Source organism: Geospiza fortis, unplaced genomic scaffold (assembly GCF_000277835.1).
Source record: "Geospiza fortis unplaced genomic scaffold, GeoFor_1.0 scaffold54, whole genome shotgun sequence".
In the NCBI taxonomy this organism is placed as follows: Eukaryota; Metazoa; Chordata; class Aves; order Passeriformes; family Thraupidae; genus Geospiza; species Geospiza fortis.
The window spans coordinates 12,671,841-12,698,064 of NW_005054301.1; the positions used below are offsets into that span (position 1 = coordinate 12,671,841).

Genomic DNA, 26,224 nt, shown 5'->3' on the forward strand with positions numbered 1-26,224 from the left:
ATTACCATAACATAAAAAAAATTCTTTGAATGTGCTAAGTAATCACTGCTATCCATGCTGCATGTGAATTATGGGATAAATTTTGGAAGGCATCACCAATTGCAAAGACTACTAGGTCTGTCTCTCTGATGGAGGACTCTATGCATGAACAATAAATCCTAATCAAATTGAATAACCAGTAGTATGTCAATACTTGAAAAATTGTTGTGAAACCAGTGCTATGCAAATTATTTGCTTTTACAATACAGAAGACTTCATCATCAGAGGTAATATTTACTGTTCTTTATCAGGTAAAAACAAAAAACAGAATGTAAACAACACAACCACTCTTCTCTCCTTTCCCTGCAGATTGCTACATAAACCACAGTACCAATGGCACAGTATTTATTTATCTAACTGTATTAGTAATGATTTTATCACGATTTTTTTCAAAATATTTAGAGCTACATTTTCTTATACTCGGCCTTCATTTACTCCTTGGTTAATCAAGCTCAATTCAACATCACTTGGATTTTTATAAGAAAGGAAAAGAGAGATAATTTTTTTAAATGTCTTGATATTTCATAGTACTTAATGCTAGAAATACCAGGCTAAATAATGTTAACCCTCTCAGACAAATATGAAACCAGCTACATTCAAACTTGGGCAAACTTATTCACCATTTCCTAACCAAGAACTTCCATTATTTTTAATGGCAAAGAACAGTTTAGCAACATTGGGTAACCAGTGATAAGGTTTTGGAGAAGCACTACTACTACCAACCCAGCTCCTCATATCAGAGGAACCTCACTTAATGAGATGCCTTGTAAAGGCATCAAAAGGTTTTAGAAAGAGAAATTTGAGTTGATTTTGTATTCAGTATCAAGGGCAGTCACACTACGAGTACAAGCTTGGCAGGTAAAACAGTAATAATAAAAATCCATTTTCCATTGAAAGAGGATTCTTATCCATAGACACTTCTAACCCTTTTCCCTAAGAGACTTTGCAAATGTCCTATTAGAAAGATTAAATGGATCCTTAGGAAAATTCATCGAAGATAGCACATACTGCAATTATGCCCAATGCATGAAGAAACAAGCCCCAAAAGACAATTTCTAAAACTAGACAGAGTTAGATTTATATATAATTATATATAGTGACATGCAATCACTATATACATTTTGAAAAAAAATAGAACAAGATATTAATCCATTGTAAAAGACTGCAGCAAACGAAAGCAAATTAAAAGTGAAGGGCCTACTGTTTTTAAATTATGTTCACTTTTAAGTTTACCCAGAATATCTATTTCAAAGCAAATATTCCAACTCCAAATGACCTGCCTTCATGATGTGTACATGCCTGGAACGATGACAGCTAAGAAATACTTTGCAACTTCTGCTGAGACTTGAAACTCAGTCTGAATTCTACTTGAAGAGAAACCTATATAAATTGCAGCATAGGCAACCACTAACTGATATGACTGCTGTTTCTTTTCCCTTTGTGGTTTTTTTTTTTCCCCTTTAATCTCTTATGCAGTCTTCTCTCCTTTTGCATAGAAATGGAATGAAAAAGTACTTGAGTACTTCAAGAAAACCAAGCTTCAACAACGTTGAGGCAGGGATATCCCTGCCTTTTTTCATAGTTTGACCTGCATTTTCAATAGCTTTCAACAGTATGTAATTTTATTTCTAATAAATATAATTTAAAATACAGTATAAAAAATTGACTTTAAAATTTCTTGCAATTATGGAAAAGGCATTTACTCAACAAAAGCTCTCAGTCAAACTCCTACGTTGTTTACTGCTTTTTCAATGGCAATTTTTAGATATTTCTTTTCAGATAGGGACCATTCTGCAATCTAATCAACTGGAATGATACAGACACAAAACATTACTTGGTAATTTCCACATTTGAGTCCAATACCCAAAAGTCAGTCTGTAAAACAGTCACAAACACTAGATATCATCCTCTATCATACTTAATGTCTATTAAAATGCAGTATTTTAAGGCATCAAATTTTTACCATAAAGTCTTCCTATTCTGAATCGTTTACTAAAGATATAATCAGAAATAGCCTTTTTTTTCTACAAATTTAGGCATATTCACAGAAACTATAGAACACCTGGGGAAAAAAAATAATGTCTTCAAGCATCTAACAATTAGTGAGTTTTTTTTTTAAGAGGGTACCTCAACACAGGTGTTAGTCATGCACTTAGAAAGGACTTACCTTGGTCTCCTGTCTTCATTATGTGGTTATACGCAAAAAAAGCCAGCTCCTCTACAAACTGATGTGGAAATTAAAGGCCCCCTCTAATACCTGCTGAAAGAGCACTTAAGCTCTACTATAAACACAGTGGCAAGCATGGCCAGGGATTAACATCCCAGCCTCTCTGAGAGCCACTGGCACCACTCTTGTGTGAGAGCAGGGAACAGAGTACTTTGTCTCTTCTATCAGTCTTGATGCACACAGGAAGGAATCTCCTTTTACTTTTGATTACCAGAAGACACATTCTCAGCTCAGTGTACAGTCTATGCCTAATCCCCTGTCTTTCTAGTATAATAATAAATACATACTTTACTATAATTGATAATGCAATGTGATTTCATTATCAATACATACTCTACTATTATTGATAATGCAACAGAGATGTGCTCAAGTTATACAATAATAATACAAACTGTTATAAGAAATTTGAAAAAGACTTGTAATGTAAACACTTAAGAAAAAATATAAGTAGAATTCCAAAATGTGCAATTAATCACTGCACTTTTGCCTTCCACTTCCAGCAGGCTACCTCAGCTATCAACACTACCTTAAAACATTGCTGTAAAATACAGGATGCAAAGATGAGAAAATACAGTAACTTCACTTATAAGAAATCTTGGCTTGTTTCAAATTAGGGGCAAGAACACAAATAAAGCTAATAGGTAGAAGAAGCTGATGTTATCATTTTATGATTCTGTGATTATCATTATTACTTGGTGATAGTAACATAGTAGCACTTCAAGGCTAAAATGCACCTGAGATTTTCCAACACAAAAGTTTATCATTAGAAATGCCAGTGCATTAAAGCCTAAGTGTTCTATAAGAAGCAGTCGGTTTTGGCCACTTCCCAGTTAAGACAGGAGATTTCTTGCCAGGTTGCTCTGAGTTTACTTAACAGGCTCCACCAGAGTCTGCATTTGTATGGTCCACAGCCTGTAATACAGTTCCCCAGGCAAAATGTTGTGAACTTAGGAAAAGACTTTCCCTGTTTGGTCCCAAACTGACAACATGGTTCTACCATGTCCAGCCTGAAGACAGGATTCAGAGAGTAAACACAAAACACCCAAAGCCATTTTCTCACAAGAATTACCAGTTCAAGTCCAGGAAGACAGGAAAAAAATCCCAATTTTCTGATTTCATTTGTCTCACAGGAAATTTCAGCATCTGATTTTTCTCCATTCTCACCAAAAATCTTTGGAAATCTTTTATCTACATAATGGAGATTCTGCACTTCAATCAGTTAACTGCAAACCAGTTTCACAACAAAGCATTAATATGAAACTTTCTACAAAAATGCTTGGCTAAAACCTGAAAACCTCATTAAGGTTTTACATTTAAAAATTACATTTGAGATTATCTATTCTCACAAAAGTATTCTAGGCAAAACTGATCCAACTTTTCCATTCTAAACAGGCTTGATGCTTCTGAAGCAAAATACAATACTTATACCAGAAACAAGACAAGTATGAACCAGGTAGTAAGACATCACATTCATGTAGAGCCTAACTTACCCTAAACCCAGGTAAAGCTGTAAGTGGAAAGCCTTCAGGAAATGCCAATATATGGAAGCAACACCACCCCAATCTGGGTTGACAAGACCACACTTTAGGCGACATTACTACAAGGTAGAGAGAATTTGTGTAGCAGAAAGGGCAGCTTGAGGATCTTCCTTGAGGAAGAAATGTAAAAGGACTTTTAGAAGGAGATTGGAAGCAACAAAAAGGAAAGGCAGATGATAATGTGCCAAAGACATGAAAGAAAAGGAAACCAAAAATATCAACACAGAAATAGCAAAATCAAAAGAGAAATACATATCAAAGTAAAACTTCATACGATTTTTCTGTCAAGGAGCAACAATTAAAAAATTAGAGAAGAAAACACCTTCTAGGAAATCTTAATATAAAAAAAATTATGAAATTCCCCAAACATTTAATGTTATCCTAAAATCTGCTCCATCTTGCTTTATTTTATTAGCTTGCATAAATTGGAAATGTAATTTCAATCTTCTGAAGTTCTGACATCTCATATTGCCAACAGAGCTGTCGCATCAACTTGCTCTCAGAGTGGCAGTCCCCTTAAAATCTGAAAGTAAATGTGTGTCTAAATATGGGAGAGACGAGTATTTATTTTTATTTCTTCCAATTGGGTAAAAGTGAGGCTGTCTCTTCTCCAGGAAGATGTGTCCGTAGTCACCACAGGAGTACCAAAAAGGGAACCCGAACACAAAGGCATGGTGAAGAAAGGAGACAGGTTAGCAGGCTCACAATATTTTAGAGAATAAGAAACAAAATCCAGCTTGTTTAGGTGATACCAGAAGATTAAATGTGGGCAAATGTTTAACAATGGAGTGAGAATGTAAGGACAGGCATTTCAAAGTAGGAACAGAGAAAAATATGCAGAAAAAAATAATATTAGGAAAAGGTGTAGACCAGAAAACTCTGAGAAGAAATATCAGGAACCCTGCCAAAAGAGAAAACTGTCAACCTAATTGATCTTGAACCTATTCCAAAGGCAGAGAAGAATGGATGATGTAAAGCCATTACTGAGTAAGAAGAAGAGATGTATGTTAATATTTTACCCCTCCTCTTCCAAATTCCAATAGCCTCCAAAGTGTGCATGACTTTTTAAAACTCCAACCATAGTTCTTCTATTCCCATCCTAGTCACAAGTAAATATTGAAAAAAAAAATTCAAGAAAGTGCAAAAAATTTGAAGTTATACACTTAACCACTGTTCATCTGGTCAGCTCTTTTTTTCCTTTTTTTTATAGTGACATTTAAAAAAATACAAAACATTAGTTCAGTATTACAGTACAATCCCAACAATATTTTGAGGTGTATTATTACTGTATGTGCTGTTTTAATAGGAAATGGATAGCAAGAAAGATAAAATCACTTACATAGAGCATCAAGGATCCCTTAGGTACCTTGTCTGCATAAAGCTATCTGCATTTTCTTTACAATTCAGATTCCATATCTTTAAAAGTGTGTACCAGAGTAAGCTGAATATTAAGTTTTCTGGCATTGTCAATATGTCTGTCTTCCTTTTTCATCCCTTCTCACTCATTCCTCAACTACAGGCTGATTGTTATGGTATTCTCCAAGACTAAGAACAACCTGATTATTTAAATGTAGAAGACAATGTTGCTTGAATCAGAATTTCCCAAATTGTATGTAGCCTAAACCAAAAAAAGTATCTGCAGAATGCTTTATTGTTGAAAGGTACATGAATTTTGTCTTGTGAGTTCTCAGTCATATGCACCTTCTCTAATTAAGATGCTACAAGTATTTACTATGGGGTTGTTTTTTTTTTTAATACAGAAATAGAAGTTTCAGAGGACTGAGGCGTCTAAAATTGCAAATAGTATTTATCATGACCTGTGCCATTGGTATAAGTGAGTATGGACTGCAGTGAAAAGATCGGAGGAAATGGAAAATAGCTATTTCATAAGAGCAGAAATATTTTCTTAATCAAAGAATGTACCAGCCAAGTCATAGTCTCTGAGTCTAGACTCACACAAACTGAGTAATACAAAAAGACAGTTTAAAGAGGAAAAAAAAACCCCAAAACAGGCAGACAGGGACAAGGACATTAGAAATTGTAGAAATTCAGAGGCATTCACATTCATTGAGGTTTCAGTCCCTTTCCAGTTCTCAGAGCAGACATTTGCACAATGGGCAAACAGCTGACTTAGCCATTTCAAAGTAAGTGTGGTCTTCCCACAAATACTTTTGTCTCTTTTAGCAGAAACAAAATATTTATATTAGTCTTTCAACCTGAAATGCTATTTTATTGACAAATGTCATTTTTTCAAATGAGAATTTTCCATGGTCTCAAATGTTTTAAACCAGTGCCTTCTGTTTACACTGCATACTATCACACTGTTCCACTGTCATTCTATACTTGGGAGGAAGAGGTCAAGGATCCTAACCTCATTTCAACTAAGTATCAAAATAACATGAGACTTGTGAGTGTGGCCTCAGTCAAGAGTTTGTAACAAGACACAACTAACAAATTAAGTTGAATGTACTTCACATGTTTTGAATGTCCATACAAACAACAACAGTGCAACATCCCGTCAAACAGACCAAGCACTGAAACATAACCAAAGTGACCAAAGAGATGATGAGTCCTACACTTCAATGTAACAAGAAGTTAGGCATTAGAGATGACCCTTGCCTCATACAGATACAATCACCCAACTAAGGAAGTGAAAACTTGTATTCTAATTCAGTGTCGACTGAACCTTTCCTGTACAAAGAAGAAACAAAAAGTTTAAGGAGAAAACTAAATCTGGATGGATTCTGTGAGCTTTCAGTTTGACTGGAAAACTGTAAATGATAATAATTTCCACCCAAAGTAATCAAGACAACTTAAAACCAAACGATCAGCTGCAAGAAAAACTCTATGTAAGAAAGTCTCAGTTCTTCAATAGAAGTTTTTAAATAGCTTTTTAAAAAAATGCAATAAAGGCATAATATATGTATAAAAACTGAAAACATGACTGCTACATTATCAGAAAACTGCAATTTAGACGAAAGAGAGAACGGAGAGCAGGATGAGAAGAAACTTTCCTATGCAATCTTAAATCACTTAAATACAATTTATTCATTTCTTCAGTTAAGGTATTTTACAAACAGGCTGTAGTTGTGTTATCCTCTTAGCACATCATGTAGCTCACAGAGTGCTAAGTAGAGCAGAGAAAAAATGTTGACAGACTTTAGAAGTAAGGGAAAGGAAACTTCGCAGGAATGAGGAGTTGAACAATGCTTGCCACATATCAGCATGCCTGTCCAGTGACTGAAAACAAGCCTGGAAGCAAGAAAGCTCCTGCTTTCGTATTTCCTTTATATTAAAGTATCTTATTACTATTTTTAACATGATATATTGCGTTGATGAAATACAGAAGTCTAATTATCTGCAACTTCTACAATAAATTTAATATTATATATACTCAAACAGTTTTCTGGAGCAAGTACCTTTTACTAGAGTGTCGAGAGTAACCATATAACATGAAATTGGAGGCTTTAGCAAAACAGCATGGTTCATTAAGCTCTCAAAACAATTAAAATAGACATGGGGAGAAGTAGAATTTTTTTTTTCCAATTGATGACTTCAAGTAAGTCCTCTCCTCTCTTTGTGCAGTTACAAAAAACAGCATCACTAAAACTCTAAGAAATATTTTCAAACATTTCTTATATAAATGTTTCATCACTTTTTCTTAGTGGATGAAACTGCGTATTTTCAAGTTCACAAGATAAGCATTCAGGAAAATACACAAAGTATTGACAATTAGAAAGTTTTATACTATAAAACTTAATTACCAAAGTCCTCCTGCTCCGCAAAAGTTAGTTAACACAATAGCGTCTTTCCATTTTGAGAAACGGGGTACTTGATGTCAAGTTATTAAAACCATATCAGAACTAATAGCACAGATTTAGTATTAAAAAGAAGCTCTAAGTCTCAGGGTAAATCTTCCTCTGAAAGCATTTATTGATCTTTCCTTCGCCGCACTGTTCACCATTTCTGTAAAGCAATATGTTTGAGAATGGTGATGTAAGCAATGAATAAGTCACAATGACAAGTGGGTAATAAATAATGACTGACAGAGTTTCAGAGAACACAGGACTGGTCTCCAAAGGATAAGGGTAATCCTGAAGGTGGCCAAAAGGGTTACTGTAGCACAAACCCACCAAAATTACTGGAAATCTGCAGCAGTCTAAAGAGAGTTAGGGCATGTGAAAGAAAAAAAAAATGTGGACAAACCGTAGCACAATGAAACATGACTATATGAACAAGAAAGTTAAAAAAATTAATCCCAGTAATTATACACCAACAGTATCTAGCTCTGTAAAATCACAAACATTACAATTTAAACTCAAGTTCTACAAAACATTATATATCTATATAGATTAATCCTGATACATTGGCCAGGGAGCACAGAAGTTGAAAAAAGCCAAGACAACAAAGCCAGTTAGTTTAATGTACCTCATGGATGATATATTCTGTAATAAACTGTGCCTTCATGAAATACAATGGTATCACTGTTCTAGATAACAAAAGTATACTGCAAAGGAAAAAAAGGGGGTTGTGGATAATACAGAAGACAGCAAAGCAAAATGCCTACGGAATGTAGAACAAACAGGTCCATAAGATAATATTTCAAAGGAAAAGTGTTAATTTGTTTTCAGTTCCTAACTCTTCAGTATCTACTGTCACTTCGCTGTAATTTTATCTATATTTCAAGAGGATATTGTCAATATTTCTGGTGGTTATAAAAACAGGACATCAAGTAACCAAGTAAAGCCTAAATACTAATGTTTTTCTTTAAAAATATTATGTCATCAAAGATTCTTTCTCATATGATCAAATTCAAGACAAAGAACGTCTTAAAAGTGAAATAAAAAAAAGTCTTTAAAAGAATGCCCTAAAAAAAGGAAGTCTTAAAACTTAAATATAATCATAAAGGCATAATAATATGCCCTAGGGTCATAAAAAAAGTCTCATAAATGTTGCCAGCGAGAAAAGTCAATATTTCTTTTGCTATGTCAAATGATGTTCCAATTTAGATTGTAGTATTTGTTTTTCCTCATGTAACTAGTGTTATAGTGTAGGCAACTGTTAACCAAGCAAATCTCAATAGATATTTATTATATATATATATTATGTATAAAATATATACCCAACATTCAGTCTTCGTATTTTTTGGTATTTCAAAATTAAAGAAATATCAAAAATGAAAATTAAGACAATCATCAGAAACATTCTCAATTACTCTACATCACCTTTTTATGAAAGGACATTTGAAATTTATTTAATGATCTTAAGCAAGTTATTTGAAAACAACTATTTTCACCTATGGATTTTTCTTAAACATGTACTCTATTGAAGATTTCAGACACAGATCACATAATCCAACTAAATGAAAAGAAGCATGGTACTTTAGGGAGAGGTAATGATTATAGAATGGGGTAAACTCATCGACATTTTAAATAAAAACATAAAAGTATGTGGACTAAACACAACATTTCCTATAAGCATCTGCACTGACTGTTTTGTCACTTCATTGCCCAGTTTTGGTAAATTTGGCTACAGTTTAAAACTAAAACCTTCTATCACTGCTAACCAGATCACACTTACAACAATTCACCTGTATTTGTTTTCTTAATTAAAACATTATTTTAAGAAGAATTCATTTTCTATGTAAAATTCACACTGACAGACACATTGCAATACACATTTATTTAAAAAGAGTGAACTGTGATGAAGTTCCATTGAAAATATAAAAATAATCTCAAAGTACCTATTTAAAGTAGAAATTTATATTGCCTTTTTTTTTCCTAATACTCATTTCTACTCTTCCTTCATGAAGTAAACTTCAAAAATTAAACTTTGAAAATTAAAATAAACGTTAAAAATTATAAAAATCCATGGTTTGGCTATACTATTTTTAAAAAAACCTCACTTGTTTTACCATAAGAATCCTCCAATGAATAAAGAAGCTCATCAACAAAAATGATCTCTACCCTGCCCGAATATTTAAGACTAACAATAGTTATGCAATTGGTGCAAAAATTAAGCTTGATTCAAAGTTTCTGTTAAATTTAGAGTGAAAGAAAGTAATTTTAATAAAATTAGCTTTATTGTAAAACTACTTGACCACATTACTTTTCTGCCAGTAGAATAATAGTCACTTTACTCAGATAACATGGGTAACCTTTCTACTTCTGAAATTTCATTCTATTACTGGATATAATATAGTAAATATGGAATATTTTCTGGATTAGTCAGTGCACATTATGCCATAATAGTTGCTTCTTCCAGTAACATTTCAGTATTAAAAAAATCTCATGGCAAAACGTAGACATATGACTACAGGCTAGTGATTATCCATACAATAAAAAAAAATCAAAGCTTCTACACACTACACTTCTGAAGGATCTCCCCTCCTAATCTGATATTAAATTAGTCCCCCTCACCATTTATTACCATATCTCAAATATTGCAAGTGGTTTGTGATATATTATTTACTCCACCAAAATTCTCACCACTTGTTACACAGAAAAACGGGTCTTCAAAAGTAGAAGGCTCATGCACTTGTCCATCTACTGTTCCAAATGAACTAAGGCACGTGGTCAGTCATGTGCTTTACACAAATCATTAGAGATACAGGAATGTTTTGAAGAGCCATCTATGGTTACATCATTAACTATAATTTACTGCAATGACTTATGAATTTCATTTCATGGAAGTCCATTAAGAGTGTGTTCTACATGTACATTAACACTCCCTATCATAAAGTAAGCCATTTAACTTTTCACAGAGTGACTTTTATGATGCTGTTACAGAAGCAACTAATTGTAGTTAAAGCATTTATTTTTTAAAAGGTCATTCTTTTTTACTGCAGTTTATAATATTTAAATGGCAGCTCATGGGTGTGAATGTGCACATATGAGAATGCAGGAATCATGTGTGTTCAATACTCAAGCTGTCCAACAAGTTCTGCAAAAAAACCACAGACTAAAAAGTTATTTGCATATTAAGCTACAATGAGTTAAAAGAGAAATCTAAATTGTAAATGAGTTTTGGAGACAAATCAATGCTAATGAACAACAATTACTTCAGTCACAGTGTGAATTAAAACAACATCATTAATAAAGCTTAGGTGCTCTGCTGGCAAGCATGTCTTTAGTCTCTGGCAGATCATGTAAGATCTAAATTAGGAGAAATAGCAAGCACAAAGGAAGTACATTTAAAATTATTTTGTTTTGAAGCTCCACTTCAAACAAAAGCTTCAGGAAAGCCTACAAAACTCAGAAAATCCCATCCAGTCATTTTAATGACTGCCTTGAATGAATGCCTCATAAAATATCAGATTTGCACTAGATAATGACAGAAGATTTTATAAACCTAGAAGACGAGTCAGAACAGCCTCTTTTGTTCCCTTTCTTACATATGAAACAGTCAGTGAAAAATCAGAATATTTCCTTAAGAAAAAAGGGGCTTTTCTTTGAGCTAAAAATAAGTCTAAACATCCTGTTCTTTACCTAAATGCTCAAAACCAACTGCATGTAGTAACTATGTAGAGAGAAACTACAGAGGGCACTGTTGTATCAGTTTTTAAGTGTTACAATGGTGATAGGGCCCAAGTATAGAAGATTGTCAGGAAAATAAATAACTGACTAAAGAAAGAATCCGGAGTTAGGACAGCATGCAAATACACTAAACCTAAAACAACAATAAGGCAAAAACATTGAAGCTGTATTTCTGAAGGAAAATGGACTGAAAGAAAAGTTCATGTAACAGACTGTCAGGCTGATAGGAATACTGCAGTGCACACATTTGGCATTTTCCTTTGTAGTGCTTTCTATGGAAAAGGTAACTAATCATAATGTCGCCTTATCCTTTGCAAACAGCAACCTATTACTGGAATCCCACTCATAATCAATATGAAAATGAGTGATGAGTGTTATGCAATTCTTCCACAGGCAGAATTTATCAACAGAAAGAATATCTTCACATTATACAGTCCTTTCATAGCGTAAAAGGGCTGTTCTGTTTTATTCCTTTTCATGACACTTAAAAATCAATCATTTATATTTTGAAAGCAGTAACATCGGTGCAATATAAACCAAATTAAATCCCACCATTTCCAGAAGAAGTACCTTTAACTATACCAATCAAAACCAGCAAGTGTCCAGCTGAAAAGAATGTAACCCTGAAATTGCTGTATGCTTGACATTCATATGAAAGGGGAAAGTATGTTAAATAAGTCAGCATAAATATCTTAGTAAAGCTATGCAAAAATTATTTTTATACAATAAATGGGCTTCAGAGATACAAATATTTATGAAAACAAATTTGATAAATGTTTCACTGTTAGTTTACATGAAAGTCTGCCTGCCTTTGATCTTATTTTATTAGAAATAACCCCAATTAAATTTTTTAATGTAATAAATTTTGAAAGGTATTTTAGCACTGCCTAATGAGAATTGCAAATAACATAAAACAGCCAGCTACAGAACAGTACAGAACAATTAACATTTTTTACATTTTTCATTTTTATATTTTAAAAACATTATTAAGATATGAATTATGAAACAGAAGTACTGAAATAAGATATGGATAGTATCAGTCATTTAATGAGACTTCAGAGAAAAAAGGTGTTACTTTTTTCCCCACATTGTGGTGGCAAAACCCACAAGCAGCATGTTTTGCAGTACTACAGCAAAAAACACAGGACTTTTATGAACACTGACTCAAACTCACATTTAAAGAGTACTATATGGAAGGTAATTTGAAATTAAGTTAGGCAACGATTTTGTAATAAACCAAAGAATAAATGTTAACAGAAAAGATGCTCAAGCAAATGAAACATACCAGAAAATTGTCTAAAGCTATGTGAATGAGTGAACAAAACAAACAAAATCAAAACCACAGACGGTGCCTGTGGATACTCACTTACATCCACATCCATAAGAACTGTGACGGTAACTGTGAAAGAACTGTGTCTCTAAGCATGCAAAGACAGATGTACTACATGAAAGGAAACTGCCACAGAAAATTAAAACCTAATTTTTTTTAGAAATTGCAAAACCAGACAACATAAATATATTGACTAAGCAAGACCTCAGTTCCCTCACAGACACTGAGACCTAGAATTTCTATGTCATTTCAGTAATTGTTTCAAGCAACTTATTAACAGAAGATAAAACAAAAGCTAATGTTCATGTCAGAAATGAGTTTCATCGAGGTTTTGCCACTTAAGGTTTCGTAAAGTTTCCTCTTATTTTACTGTTTCCAGCTGTTGATAAAAATTTCACTAGTATTACTTTTATACACCTTTTTTAAGTGTATATGATGGCAGGCATACAGGCAGTTTGCACACATAAAAAAACCTAACAGTTTGTTAGGTACAGAGTATTAACAAAAGAAATGCATAAATGTCTATTAACCTACTATATACACTCTATGACACTAGGTGAAGTTCTCAAGGCATAAAACATGTTCCTTCTATGTAAAACTTAACTGCATTTGAAGGCAGAAATTTGCAGTGCATTCCTAGAGACATGCAGCTGGATACAAATGGGGCTGCTTCGGAGACTGTTGTGTCTGTGCACATCACTTAAATACAATTCAAATTATGAAAAAAGTTTTGATAATGTTTACGAAATTGACTTAAACATCTTAATGCATTTTTCCATTTAACTACAATAACGAATGCCAAAATGTTACTAGATAGCTCTCTAAATATTCAAGCTATTTAACAAGATATTTAAGGTTCCTTTCTCCCTATGCAATAGAACACATTAAAACCAATTTTACTATCGTAATTTATTCAAAGCTTGATTATGAGCAATAGCTGCGAGAAGAAATACAGCATTGTTGATTCATATACAAGCATTTCACTTAACTGCATTGGATAATAGATGTGCTCCTAAAGGAGTATAAAAGCAAAGTGATTAGAAGTCATTACTGTTAATTAGCATTCACTTTACATTTATAGGGATGAACCTTTTCTGTGTTGAACAAATGGAAAGCTTTTATCTGAAAGTCTATCAAACCTGGTCAAGGTAGGCACTGAAATAAATGTCAGTGACCAGTAAGTTGAATTCAAAACAACAATAACAAAGAAAGCAAAACAAAATCTAAGGATGTATCATCATCCAATTAGTGAGATTCAGTTTTTAAACAGGAAAAGGTCTGAAGGGAATGAGCAAAACTGGAAACTCATACTTCACATTCTGCAATCTCACTGATAAAAGGAGGAAATGTGTGTTTATCAAACTTGCTGTGAGTGCACGGTTCATTTGGCGTCCTGTAAACAATGCCTGGCTGCCCATTCCCAAATGCATGTGAGAATCTTGCAACCCAGAACATCATATTCAGCAGGCAAGGTCACACTAGAGATGCCCTGGAAATGGGAAATTAGGAAAACCTGGCAATCAGAGGTTTCAAGCTGACCAGAACAAGCCCTCGGGGTTGCTTACCATCTTTCACCACCAGCCTGACTGTCTCTGCTTATTCAGTATTAACACAACAAGACAGGGAGTGAGTGGAAACAACTCCACACACCTAACAGGGAGAAATACAGTGACTTTTTTGTTTACATAAAGCTCAACATTTCTCACAGTAAGAAACTACCTCAAAGATACTGCCGAAGATCCCCCTTTAAAAAAAAAAGAAAAATGAAAATCCTGACCCTGCCTGAACTGGTCAGAATTTCAGGCATCCTATTGATTAAAAAAACTTCCTTTGTTCCCATCTCATTTTAAAATTCATACAAACCCCCCCCAACAACTAAATATACCCTGTGTTTTGAATGAAACAAGATACATCATTATTTTTACACTGCTTAAATCACTCCCAACTATGCAATTATTTCTCACCCTCTTCCCTTCATTCACACTTTTATTCACTGCTAATGACAACAGTCATTCCCGAGGTGGAGGAAGCTACGAAACTCCAATCCACAATTAATTAAAAGAAAAAATAACATGATTAAAAATTTGTAACCATTTAACACGATGAGGGTAAAGGGACAATCCAAATCCTTGCAGATAAAAATTTACTCATTATAAAAGGTGAAGGAACCAAATCTATGAAAAAACACAGCAAATATTTTCTCTCTCAAAAAAAATCTTATTTTATCAAGAAGCACAGTTATTTATTTCTTGCCAGTGTAGGCAACCACTTCATAAAATTTCTAAAAGTTTCCATTTAACTTGCATGTTTAAAGACAAAAAGAACTGTGCTAGAAGATGTGGTCTCCAAATGTTCATTAAATCTACACAACTACTAAAGGACTCAATCAATAACTTCCATTGTTTTATCTATCACAGTTTCCTTCAACTAGGAATTGAAGATTTTTTACAATTTTTTTTCAATACTTATGGTATAATTTCACTTGCCATAAAAAAATCCTGTATTTCAACTGTTGAATTAGATATAATCTATCAAAATATTAAGGGCACAGTTACTTGCAATAATCACAATGTAGGCAACAAAAATTAAGGAGAAGTGATTATTTTGGAAATTTAGCATAAAGAAAAGTAGCTCTTTGTATAATTTGTATTTCTCCAAAATATTGAGACATACAACTCCAAGGTATTAATCTATGTATCTACAGACCATTCAAATTATAACAGGGAAAATTTTTCAATGAAAACATGGGAGATTACTAGAACAGAACTCTTCTGCACACCTCTGAACTCTGTGAATCCCTTAAGTGCAAGGGGAAAGCTACCTACTTTGTCTGAACTCATAAACTACAAAAGTAATTTGATGAAGACCACACTAAGGACCTCAGATTACAGATTCTTCAAGTCAATCAGTATTCTACAACTTATTTATTTGGCCTCTTTAAGACTCCTAAGAAATTCTACAAACCTTATTTGTATGAGTTAAGAGTAACTACTAGTCTTTATCATGTACATACTACAACCGAAGCCACATATACCAAACATCTGAAAATCAAGTGATTATTCCTATATACTTTACAGTTTCTTTTATATGTGTCTTGGAACAGAAGACAATGAAGCAATGCTGTGACAGAATATTATATTACATTTATTCATGTATTTTTCCTGGTAGATCACCTAAATCTTTGTACAAAAGTCACAGAAAGTCAGCAATCACACTGAATCTGAGAACTCATTTCACCCATTGGCCACAGAAGCTGAATTCTGGAGAAGGGTAAAAGAAAGACCATTTCCTTAGCATGGAAGACTATTAGCAATATCAAGGAATTGAAAGTTTTGGGTTCCGTGATTGAATTAATCCCTATCTGAAGACCATAAAATAACACTACATTTTCATTCATCCATTCATCCATTCACCTCAAACCCTGAAGAACTGTTTCCTGAAGAAATCTCAGGGAGTTTCACTGACCTAAGTTACTTCTATTCCACCTGAACCCACACTGCTCAAGTACTTTGTCTGAGATGAAATATCTTAAGTAACATCTTAAATGGCATTGCTATTGCAATTTTAACTCAGACAGGAACACTTTCTGTCTTCACTAAACATCAGACTTGGACCATTTAAAAAAAATCATGAGCCTGTTCTTAAAAAGTAATTATTAAATACAGGAGTCACATTGTAACATTAAGCTCTTTATTTCTGTAACTAAAAAATGTTATTCATTCTTAGTGACTGACTCTTGTAAGAGCACTGTTCCAAAATGCAACCATATTTTAGAAAATAAACCTCCTTTCCTTCCGTTCCACATCACTGATGAAATGAAACAGCGCCACAACCAAAGGCTGCTATTATTCAAATGTTTCATACATCGTATACATCCAACATTAATATTTATTTTTCAGCTGATGATCAATGGATAATTTCATAATTATTATTGCTTCAGTCCTGAGAGCCAATATATAAATTTATTTCAAGTGAACTCCATATCTTTTGAAAGTTTGTGGGTTCTAAATCCACAAAGAGCACAACAAAAAGACTCTGACAGAAATAACATGCTGAAACTGAAAATCCACTAAAAATCCATTTGCATGATTTATAATAAATATGGATAAATATTAAATAAATACAAAAATATCAAATTTTAAAATACTAATTAAAAAAAAAGCAATTAAGCATGTCATCAAAAATTTGAAAAAGCAGAGCTAGAAGAAAGACATTTTTACCTAGTTCAAGAATTCTACAAATTACTTCAACAATGGAAACTTACCAAACAAAGGCAAAGACTTATGGAGTAGATAAGGCAAAGAATTTGTAAGAGGACAGAATTGTCTACTGAAAATAAAGTACCCTGCATTGGTCTGTTTAGTCTGGAAGCTGCTACAACCATTGCCCTAAACAAAAGTTAAGCCATAGTTCCATGAGATACAGAAAACAATCCAACACTTAACCCATCTAACATCACTTGTGTATGTGCTTGCATGAAGCATCACTTGAACAAGACCATAATTACGTTGAAAATGGGACAAAACAGTTAAATATCGCCTAAATTGAAATGTCGCATGAAAGTTTCACAAAAATGCCGTCATGCTCCAGTCTTTCCTGCCACTAGAGGAAAAGAAATACAGTTACTTACCACATTTCAAAGACAGCGCCATTATAAAACTCCCAGAAGATAATTCAGGTAATTAAGAAACTCTAGTGCTTACAGGCTTGGCTAGGAAAATCTCCAATACAGACAGTAACAAACATGGACTAAGAAGGATATCAGTAATCCCTATTCAGTAACATCTAGAGGAGAATAAATTATTCTTTAGAGTTCAGGACTTATAAGTCTCATGAAGTAAATATTCTACTATCAGGTGACAACTGCATAGTAAGATATATTTAGACATCATACAAGTACTCAGATATGTTTCACAATATGTATTGAATACAGAATCTAAAATGTGGCATTAGGCAACTAAAAAATAGATATAAATTTCTTTTATACCTATCAATCACTTGGGTTTGTGACAATAAAATTAATAGGTTTACAGTCAATGACAGTCAGCATCACTCACTGAGTCACATGAACTAGAACAGGACTGTTGTCCTGGATTTCACAGAACTATGAGGGAATATTTAAGTCTTTAGAAATCTTGTTCTCATAGCACTGTTTTTAAAAACATTGTATACTTCCAAATTCATAAAGTTTTTTTAAAGTGTTTTGTTTTAATTTTTTACTAAATAAGTACTTGCAACAGAAGTGTTCTTTGCCAATGGAAACGTAAGGTACACACTGTGATTTTGATTTAGACACACCTTTCCTGTAGTCCTGGCCCCAAACCATTTACTGAAAAAAAGAGCTATGTTATTTGACAAGTGTTTTAAAACTACAGTCACCCAAGGACGGTTTTGACAAGGCTTCCACAGATTTCATCCCCTCCCTTCAAGAGAATGCAAATTGACTTCTCTGTTTAAAACTATTAACATCTGGAGGGAAAAACTCCTAAAGCAAAATCCTCAGTGATTAAGACTTAAATAGTAAAGCTACTAAACAGCAGTTATTAAAAATGTGAAAAAATAAAACCAAAAAGCTTTCAAAGTTATTGCTAACACAGAAAAAAGTTAGTAGTCTTCTTAGAACTAAAATACCACAGTTGCAGTAGTTTATGTCTCAACATAATTTTGCAATTATACATCAAAATATGCAAGACACTTACTGAAACTTTTGTATCAGAATTCCATAGCTAGGTTGCACTGCAAAGACATCATTATACAAAGTCTAACATAAAGGTAATATATTGTTAATATTTATAACTTGAAGATACCATATAGTGGGCTTAATATTTCTATACAGGAAATAAATAGTTATTTAGTTCCAGACAACATGATAACATCTCTTTCAGCTATAGTTATAATTATCATGTACAAACTTCCAAAGCAGAAGTTGTCAAGATTTAACACTAGCATTAATTTATGTCAGGGATCCATTCCTCCAAAGACAGCGAGAACTGTAGAGGAAGTATCATCTTAATTGCCACTAATTTGCCCATTTTTAATTAAATTGATCAGTAATTTATTACCTTACCCAGCAGCAGAAAGCTGTTAGCATGCAGCTTTAAGAGACAGTAGATATCAGTCCTTCTAATTTCTAGTACTATCGTGGTTCAAAAATAATTTAAAACTGCTGTATCATATTTCTTTTGATTCCTGTATTGCAGGATATGCACATTCCATTTAAAACCTCTGTGAAGCACTCTAGAGCATAATCATAGAATCATTTAGGTTGCAAAATGCCCTTGAAATCATTGAGTCCAACCATTAACCTAACACTGCCAAGTCCACCACTAAACCATGTCTCTAGGCACCCAGTCCACACAACTTTTAAATCCCTCCAGAGACAGTGACTCAACCACTTCCCCAAGTAGCCTGGTTCAATGCTGGATACCCCTTTCAGTAAAGAAATGTTTCCTAATATCCAACCTAAGCCTGCCCAGAACAACAAGAGGCTGTACTGTCTACATGAACTATTCTCCTGCTCTGTAGTCTCAAACTCCAACACAGGTCTATGATCTTGATTTTACATTAGAAGTCCATGCCAAAAATGTTTACAAGATGCAACATTTGACTCCAAGATGGGTCAGGAAGTACTCTGCATTCAAATCACATTCTTAGGTCTTATCTGCAATTTGATTTTTTTTAACTGAATACAGAATAAAGCCTGAGTATTTAGGTTCATGAATCTCAATTATCATTTTAATGAAGGCAAGTAAGGTAGAAAATGTTCAATACCTGACATGAAGACTACAAACACCTTTATCTGAAGTTTCATTAAGTAGTCTATACCAGTTTGATCAATAAAATCACATATTTACTTTCTTTAAAATAGCAGCTATGATTTTCTGAACAGTGTATTGGTTTTAGTACTGCGCACTGCAGTAATCAACACAGTTAGCTGGAATGGACATAGCATGTTTACTCAAACACTGTAGAAAACCTCTAGAGTCAACATGAGGTTTTCTATTTTTTTCAATGAGGTCTGATTTAGTATTGTTAGAAATAAAGTACTGTATGAAAGATTTTGAAAAAGACCAGAGAATAAATTTTAAGTGGTTTAGAAAGTGGTTCACTGTCTCTCTTTAATTAATTTTATAGCTAAAAAGGATTGATATATGTTATTGCTACTGTGTCATATATTAGAATATAATCACAGGGCTACCAGAATCAAAACTATCATTGTGAAATATTCTGTAATACTTGGAGAATGACATGCAACATACAAACAAATAACAGATTCTGGTTTACACATCATAAATGTACTCAAATGGAAATGTCTAGACATTACTTCCCACACACTGATAAATGCACAAAATCCAAAAGATCTCTCATTACAGTAATCAAGCAATACATTATTACAAGTGCAAAATAAGCTAAATATTCTATTTATAGATGATTGTCACAATTATGTTTTTTGTTCTACACGCCAAGCTCCTGTTACAGGTCTTTCCATTAAATAGGAAAAGGGTTTTGGCTTGAAATGAGAATTAATAAGTGTGATTTACGTTGGGGGAAAAGGAATATAGTTATACCATATATTTACAGAGCAAGGAAGAAGAAAGGAATAGAAATAAAACCTGTAAAAGTCTTCCATTTTTTTCTTACAGCTTTCCTTAAAAAACCTAAGTGGATCATTTACTTAAATTCATAAATGAATTCAGCAATATAATTATCCCCAACTATATAATTGCTTTCAATCAGCATACCTTAACAAGTTTCATGAGCTGGTAAAGGTCTTCAACCTCATCTTCCTGGCATGCAGTATACACTCTTCCAGTATTTACACTGGTACCTTTTATAAAACCACGATAGAGTGGCAAATCCAATGCATCAGCATACAGATCAATGGCATGGTGTCCTACTGTCTGATACATATAGCTGTCCAATTCATCAGTCTGCCCTGCCACAATTAAGAAACAACCATATCAGGTACATTGATACACAGGTTGCAACAATTGCATATAATCACAATACTACAAAGTACTGAGAAAATCTAAATGTTAATATTTTTCAGTTCACAAACAGATGTTTGGTGACAACACCACTATAAACATGGAAAGAAAAAAAAATAGATTTCTCCACCCAACAGACGTATGGAGAGGAAGACATCTGTCACAAACATGCTGCCTATTTGCAAATTGTGGTGCCTTTCCTTCTTCCTGCTTCATCCAAAAAATCTTCTATCATTTCAATTCTGCTTCCATTCACACGGTAATTTTAATAGGAAGACAGGTCAGAGGCACAAACTCAGATGTATTTCAACATACTCAGATCAAGAAATTTGTAACGCACTGCAACATTCAGAACAAGCAACTTGAACGAGGTTGTCAAAACGTACAAAAAACTTTACTGTTAAAATTGTTATCATGGTCATCACAAAAGGAGACTATCTCTGCTTAGGTGGAATAAAAGTAGACCACTGTAATGTTTTGACACTGTTTAATAAACAAAAAGATTATTTCCTTAACCATGAGAAAAAAATTAACCAAATTTCCTTACAAGCAGTATGTAGCCATCAGATAAGGAAAAAGCAGCTAAAAATGCAGGTATCATGAATTAGAATTACATCTCAAACTATACAATAAATCATTCATACATAATTTTTTTCAGATAATATTTTGGAGATATTGATAAAGTAATGTATCATTATTGGTGAAATCTCCACTTTTACAAGCTAACAAAGTTCACTATTTTAATGCTAATTTGTAACTCTGGTACTTCTATGAATTTACATAGAGACATCAAGCATTTCTGCTGTATACCTGTATAGCACACCTTACAAAGAAGAAGGTCTGTAAATGACCAAGACAACTAATTTGTGATGTAAGAATTAGGTCAGTCACCTTTGATGCCACACAACAGATACGGTTCTGCACAAAACAGGCAAATCCAAACCCCTAATCACAACTAACCAACCAGACCAGAAGAGTAGATTTAAAGGAAAATTCAATGGTTTCTACACACATGAACATGACAAGGTCTTCAAGTGATATTCTGCTTAGAATACACAGTTTCTTTATTAATTGAGACTCTCCAGGCAACAGTGGTACAAGATAAAATAAAAAGAATGGCATAGAATCCACTATTGCCTGAAGCACCTCAATTAAATTTCTATAAAATTTCCAACTACACACTTAAAGAGAGCATTTTATGATTTTAATGATAATATTCTACATTTCTGATGAGGATAAATTAGTTTGAAGACAACATATTTCAACAAGATTAGAGATTATTATGTTCTAGCTACCCAGAAAATAAATTTTTCCTACACTCTCCTAGCATTTGCCAGTTCTGCCCGTGACTCATTTGCGATGGCAGCTCCCTTTTTCCTTCCCTTTCTGTGTACCCTCCTACTGTACAGTCACCAAATACCATACTTAATTGCTTAACATATGTTGAACAGTGAACCTAGTTAACATACTTTAGCATTCTCCCCTACCAACTGGAAACAACTCACTTGCTTTTCCAGTCTCATTTCAATTTGTGCTTTAGTCCAATATACAAATACTTAGCTCACCCTCTCGCCTCACACTGACTACCTGAGTTTCTCCCTGAGTTTCTCCCATCCTTTTTCATAGAAATAAACAGTAGCCCATGAGGAACTGATCAAAAAACTTTCTAGTCTAAAAGGAAAAAAGCAGGAAAAATACATGTATCGAGGTCAATTTCAACCCACATCAGTTCCTCAATGCAGTCTCAATGCAGTTCACAGATGCTGAGTTAGAATAATGGAGAAAGACATACAAAGATAAAAATGGATGAGCAGCAGCACAATGGCACATTTTTGGTAGCTGGAATGGTTTACAGCATTTAGTTTAGCACCAGTTTAGAACATTTCTAGAAGTACAGTGCAAGTTTTGGTTGATGACATCATTTATCAGCTTTTAGCATTTGTGCTACTGACCTCACATAACCCATTTGTTTATCACCAGGATATCAATATTCTCATTTTCAAATTGTGTAAGCCTTTTTCTAATTGATCTTCTCTTCTTGTGGGCTTTTTTTCCCTTAAGGAAAAATACACTTAATACATCTCCATAGCATCTTCTTTTTTATACCTCTTTCAAGTTTCTATATTGGCCTTCAATATCCAAAACCAGACAAAAACACATAGGGGAACTTAATTCAGGCATGGTTGTGATTCCATTGTTTCCAATCTATTTTTTAAAAGAAATTCCTGTAAGAAATGTGGCTTTCCTACCTGTATTTTCAGCAGGTCTTAAATTGGCTAGAGCAACAATCTGATGCCCAGCAGCAACACACTGCATCATATTGTAACAACTGTCCTTCCCACCACTGTAAGGAAAAGAAAATAGTGGCAATTAAAAGCACAGATAAAAGTTTTGGCCTCTTAAAAATTTTAAATAACTGTTCAAAAGTAAGTATTATCAGAGCTGTTTATAAAGTTTTGAAATATGAAGAGCTGTAGAATAGTAACAGTAGAAAAAGAATGATTTCACCATACATTTACTACATATGTATAGTGCCTAAATACAGTAACCATAAAGCACATAAAGAGTTTTGTATCTTACTATTAATCTGAGAGATTACATGAAGAAGAGCCACGGACACTGGAATCTCCTCAAAGAGTGTCTTTTATTCCAGAGATGAATTAGTATGTACTTATTACTAGTTAATTTGGATCAAAACCCCAAAATCTGCTCCAGTGAGTTGCCAGCATTAGTAATCCTTTTAAATTAGGTCTATCATGTAGAGGTGATGCCTAGGAACACATTTTAGTGGTGGACTTCGCAGTGTTAGGTTAATGGTTGGACTCAATACCTTAGAGGTCTTCTCCAACTTCATTGATCCTATGTCAGGAATAATATTTCTCCATCATGGGATATGTTGCCCAAACCTTCAACATTTTGAACGTATTTGCCATTCTCAAAAACTTTAATTATTACAGGCAGTAGTTTCAGTTGACACTGCATAGAACATATGAATTTTTTACCGCATTTCACTGCAAATAAAAATTATTAATGCTAGTAAAAAGATATAAACACAAACATAATCATACTCTTGTATGAGGCCAAGAGATAATTCTCCAACACACAGGATACAATTAATTTTGACATTCATTCAAGATCTACAGGAACCTTTTCCGCTATCAGTGAGGAAAGAATTCTGTTTTTTTGATGTAACTGAAAAAGTATCTCTATGAATTTTAATCAATAGAAAAAGAAACATTACAATCTACAATAAAAGTGCTCGAGAATACACACTGCTTAAAAGATGCATGTTCAGACTTGTGGCTTTCAAACTACAACTGCAGGTGGAGATTCTATGCAGCTTCTTTAAAGGCACAAAATCCATGGCAGGAACTGCAACAGAGATCTTATACAAGCTCTGTAAAACTGCATTTTATTTTAGAATCATTGAGACTTGCACAGGAGAACATATAGTACAAGCAGTCCTTGCTACAGTAGACCATTGTGTTCCTTGTGATCACACTATTATTATTACTACCTGAAAGGGAGTTGGAGCAAGGTGGGGCTTGGCCTTTTCAACCAGAAAAAAAGTGAAAAACAAGAAGAAATGGCCTCAAGCTGCACCAGGGGAGGTCCAAGTTGGACATCAGGAAAAATTTCTCCATGGGAAGAGTTGTCAAGCATTTGAATGGGCTGCCCAGGGAGGTGGTGCATTTATCACCCCTGGAGCTGTTCGAGAAATGACTGGACATGGCACTTGGTGCTATGGCCTAATTGACAAGTGGTGATTGGTCAAATGTTGGACTTTATAATCTTGGAGGTCTTTTCCAAACTAAATGATTCTGTGATTTTGAAAAAAACTTCTTCAGAATTTCCAGCTTTAAGCTCTCCTTTTTATCTAGCCCTCTGCCCAAAAGCTTGAAAGTGCCTGAGAGGAATGTAACCCTTTAGCTATTCCCCTCAATCTCTGCTTTTATCCATGCAAAAATTCTGTATGCTGTCTTGAACTTGTTGTGGCATTCAAACCTGAAGTAGAAATAGTGTAAAACATGGCATCCTTTTGTACTTAAGATTTTCATAAAGCAGTTGCTTCCGTTTCAGTGCTAAAAAGTAAATATAAATATGATAGAATCCTACTTGGAGGGTCTATCTCTACTTAACACTCTTCTAATGCATACCAGCAACTTTCTTCTAACCTATATATAGACAGAAAAAAAAATTTAAATCATACATTCATTACTTTTCTTGATAGCTTGAAAATGTCGACAGTATTCACTTCATAATTTGAACTTCCAGGCTTAACAGAGTAATGAGACAAAGACTTTTTTTTCTGAATGACTTTATGCTGAAAAATAAAAGTCTCCCACTGGTTCTGATTTCAGCTACAAACAGCACTTCAGAAAAATAATTATATGACAATAGATAGTTGCCTATGCTGTTTACAGTGTTTTAATATTTTTAAAAATTGAAATAAAAAATTAAAATGTCACTGGAATAAACATATTCATCCTTTCAATTAATTTATGCATATATATATACACATAAAGAAATTTTAAGATGCATATTGATATCCATATTGCTTACATTGGACCACCAGTTAGTAGGTGGAAATCTGGGCTTACTGAATCACATGCTTCTGTCCTGTTATTTATTCTCTGTATTATTTACCATAGCCCTAAAAACTACCAATATCAAGAAACAAACGACATGGTGCCCACCCACAAGACCTTCCAAACGAAATGTAAAACACAATATGGTTAAGACCAATGAAACCAGCCAGCCCATGCCCATGGGAGGAAGGTGGACTCAGAACAGCTCACAGAAAGGAGATGAAGACAAGTACTGAGATAGCCTGGGGACTCCTCTCAATTCCCAGCACAGAAAAAAAATCACAAGGCCTTTTTGTAGAAAAGTGAGGTCAGTCAGGGTTCTGCAAGTATCTTCACAGGCAGGCTTATAAACAAAATACCATAAGAAAAAAAACTCTGGGTAACCATGAAGATATGAACCTATAAAAGACTTCTAAGCAAAATTCCTTTCTATAGACAATTATAACCACTTACAGCTCAGAAAATTCTAGAAGAATTTTAAAGAGTTGAAAAACATCATATTTCAGGTTGAAGACTGGCTTTAAAATGTCTATGATTTAGCACAAAACAAAATGCAGGGTTTACCCCATAAATACCACCTTAAAACAAGACTATCAACTTTTAGTGTGGCCAACATTCTACAAGGAAAAAAAAAAACAGGTTAAAGTAGTTTCATACATAATCCTGACCTTTGCAAAAGTAAGAAGCACTTTTCAAATACTTTTTTTCCCCTCTGATCTTTGGCTAGCTCTGTTACAAAGACTTCAGACACTTTGATGTCTCTTTAAAACTCTTCTTAAAACTATTACTGAAACTAAATCCATCCTTGTAAAATAGACCATTAAAATAGCAATTGTGTTAGAAACTTGTTTATAGGATTTTATTCCATCCTGCCTTTTAACACATTCCTCTGCTTTGAGAATATCAAAGTAAATAATCCTGAAGACAAAGTCTTATGTATAAAAAAAAATAAAAAAATTTGAAGCTGATTTTCCCTAC

At 33.7% G+C, this 26,224-nt stretch overlaps 1 protein-coding gene across 1 annotated transcript in view; it reads right to left on the bottom strand.

The window, feature by feature from the left end:
* The window catches only part of DPH6 (diphthamine biosynthesis 6), a 179,250-nt gene extending 156,253 nt beyond the window's left edge, over positions 1-22,997 (bottom strand). The window contains exons 1-2 of the mRNA XM_031065956.1: positions 22,907-22,997; positions 20,412-20,605 (exon numbers count right to left, since the gene is read on the bottom strand). Coding sequence (XP_030921816.1) covers positions 20,412-20,605; positions 22,907-22,976 — 264 coding nt within the window. The 5' untranslated portion in view covers positions 22,977-22,997. The remainder of the gene's footprint in view (positions 1-20,411; positions 20,606-22,906) is intronic.
* Between the last annotated feature and the right edge of the window lie 3,227 nt (positions 22,998-26,224).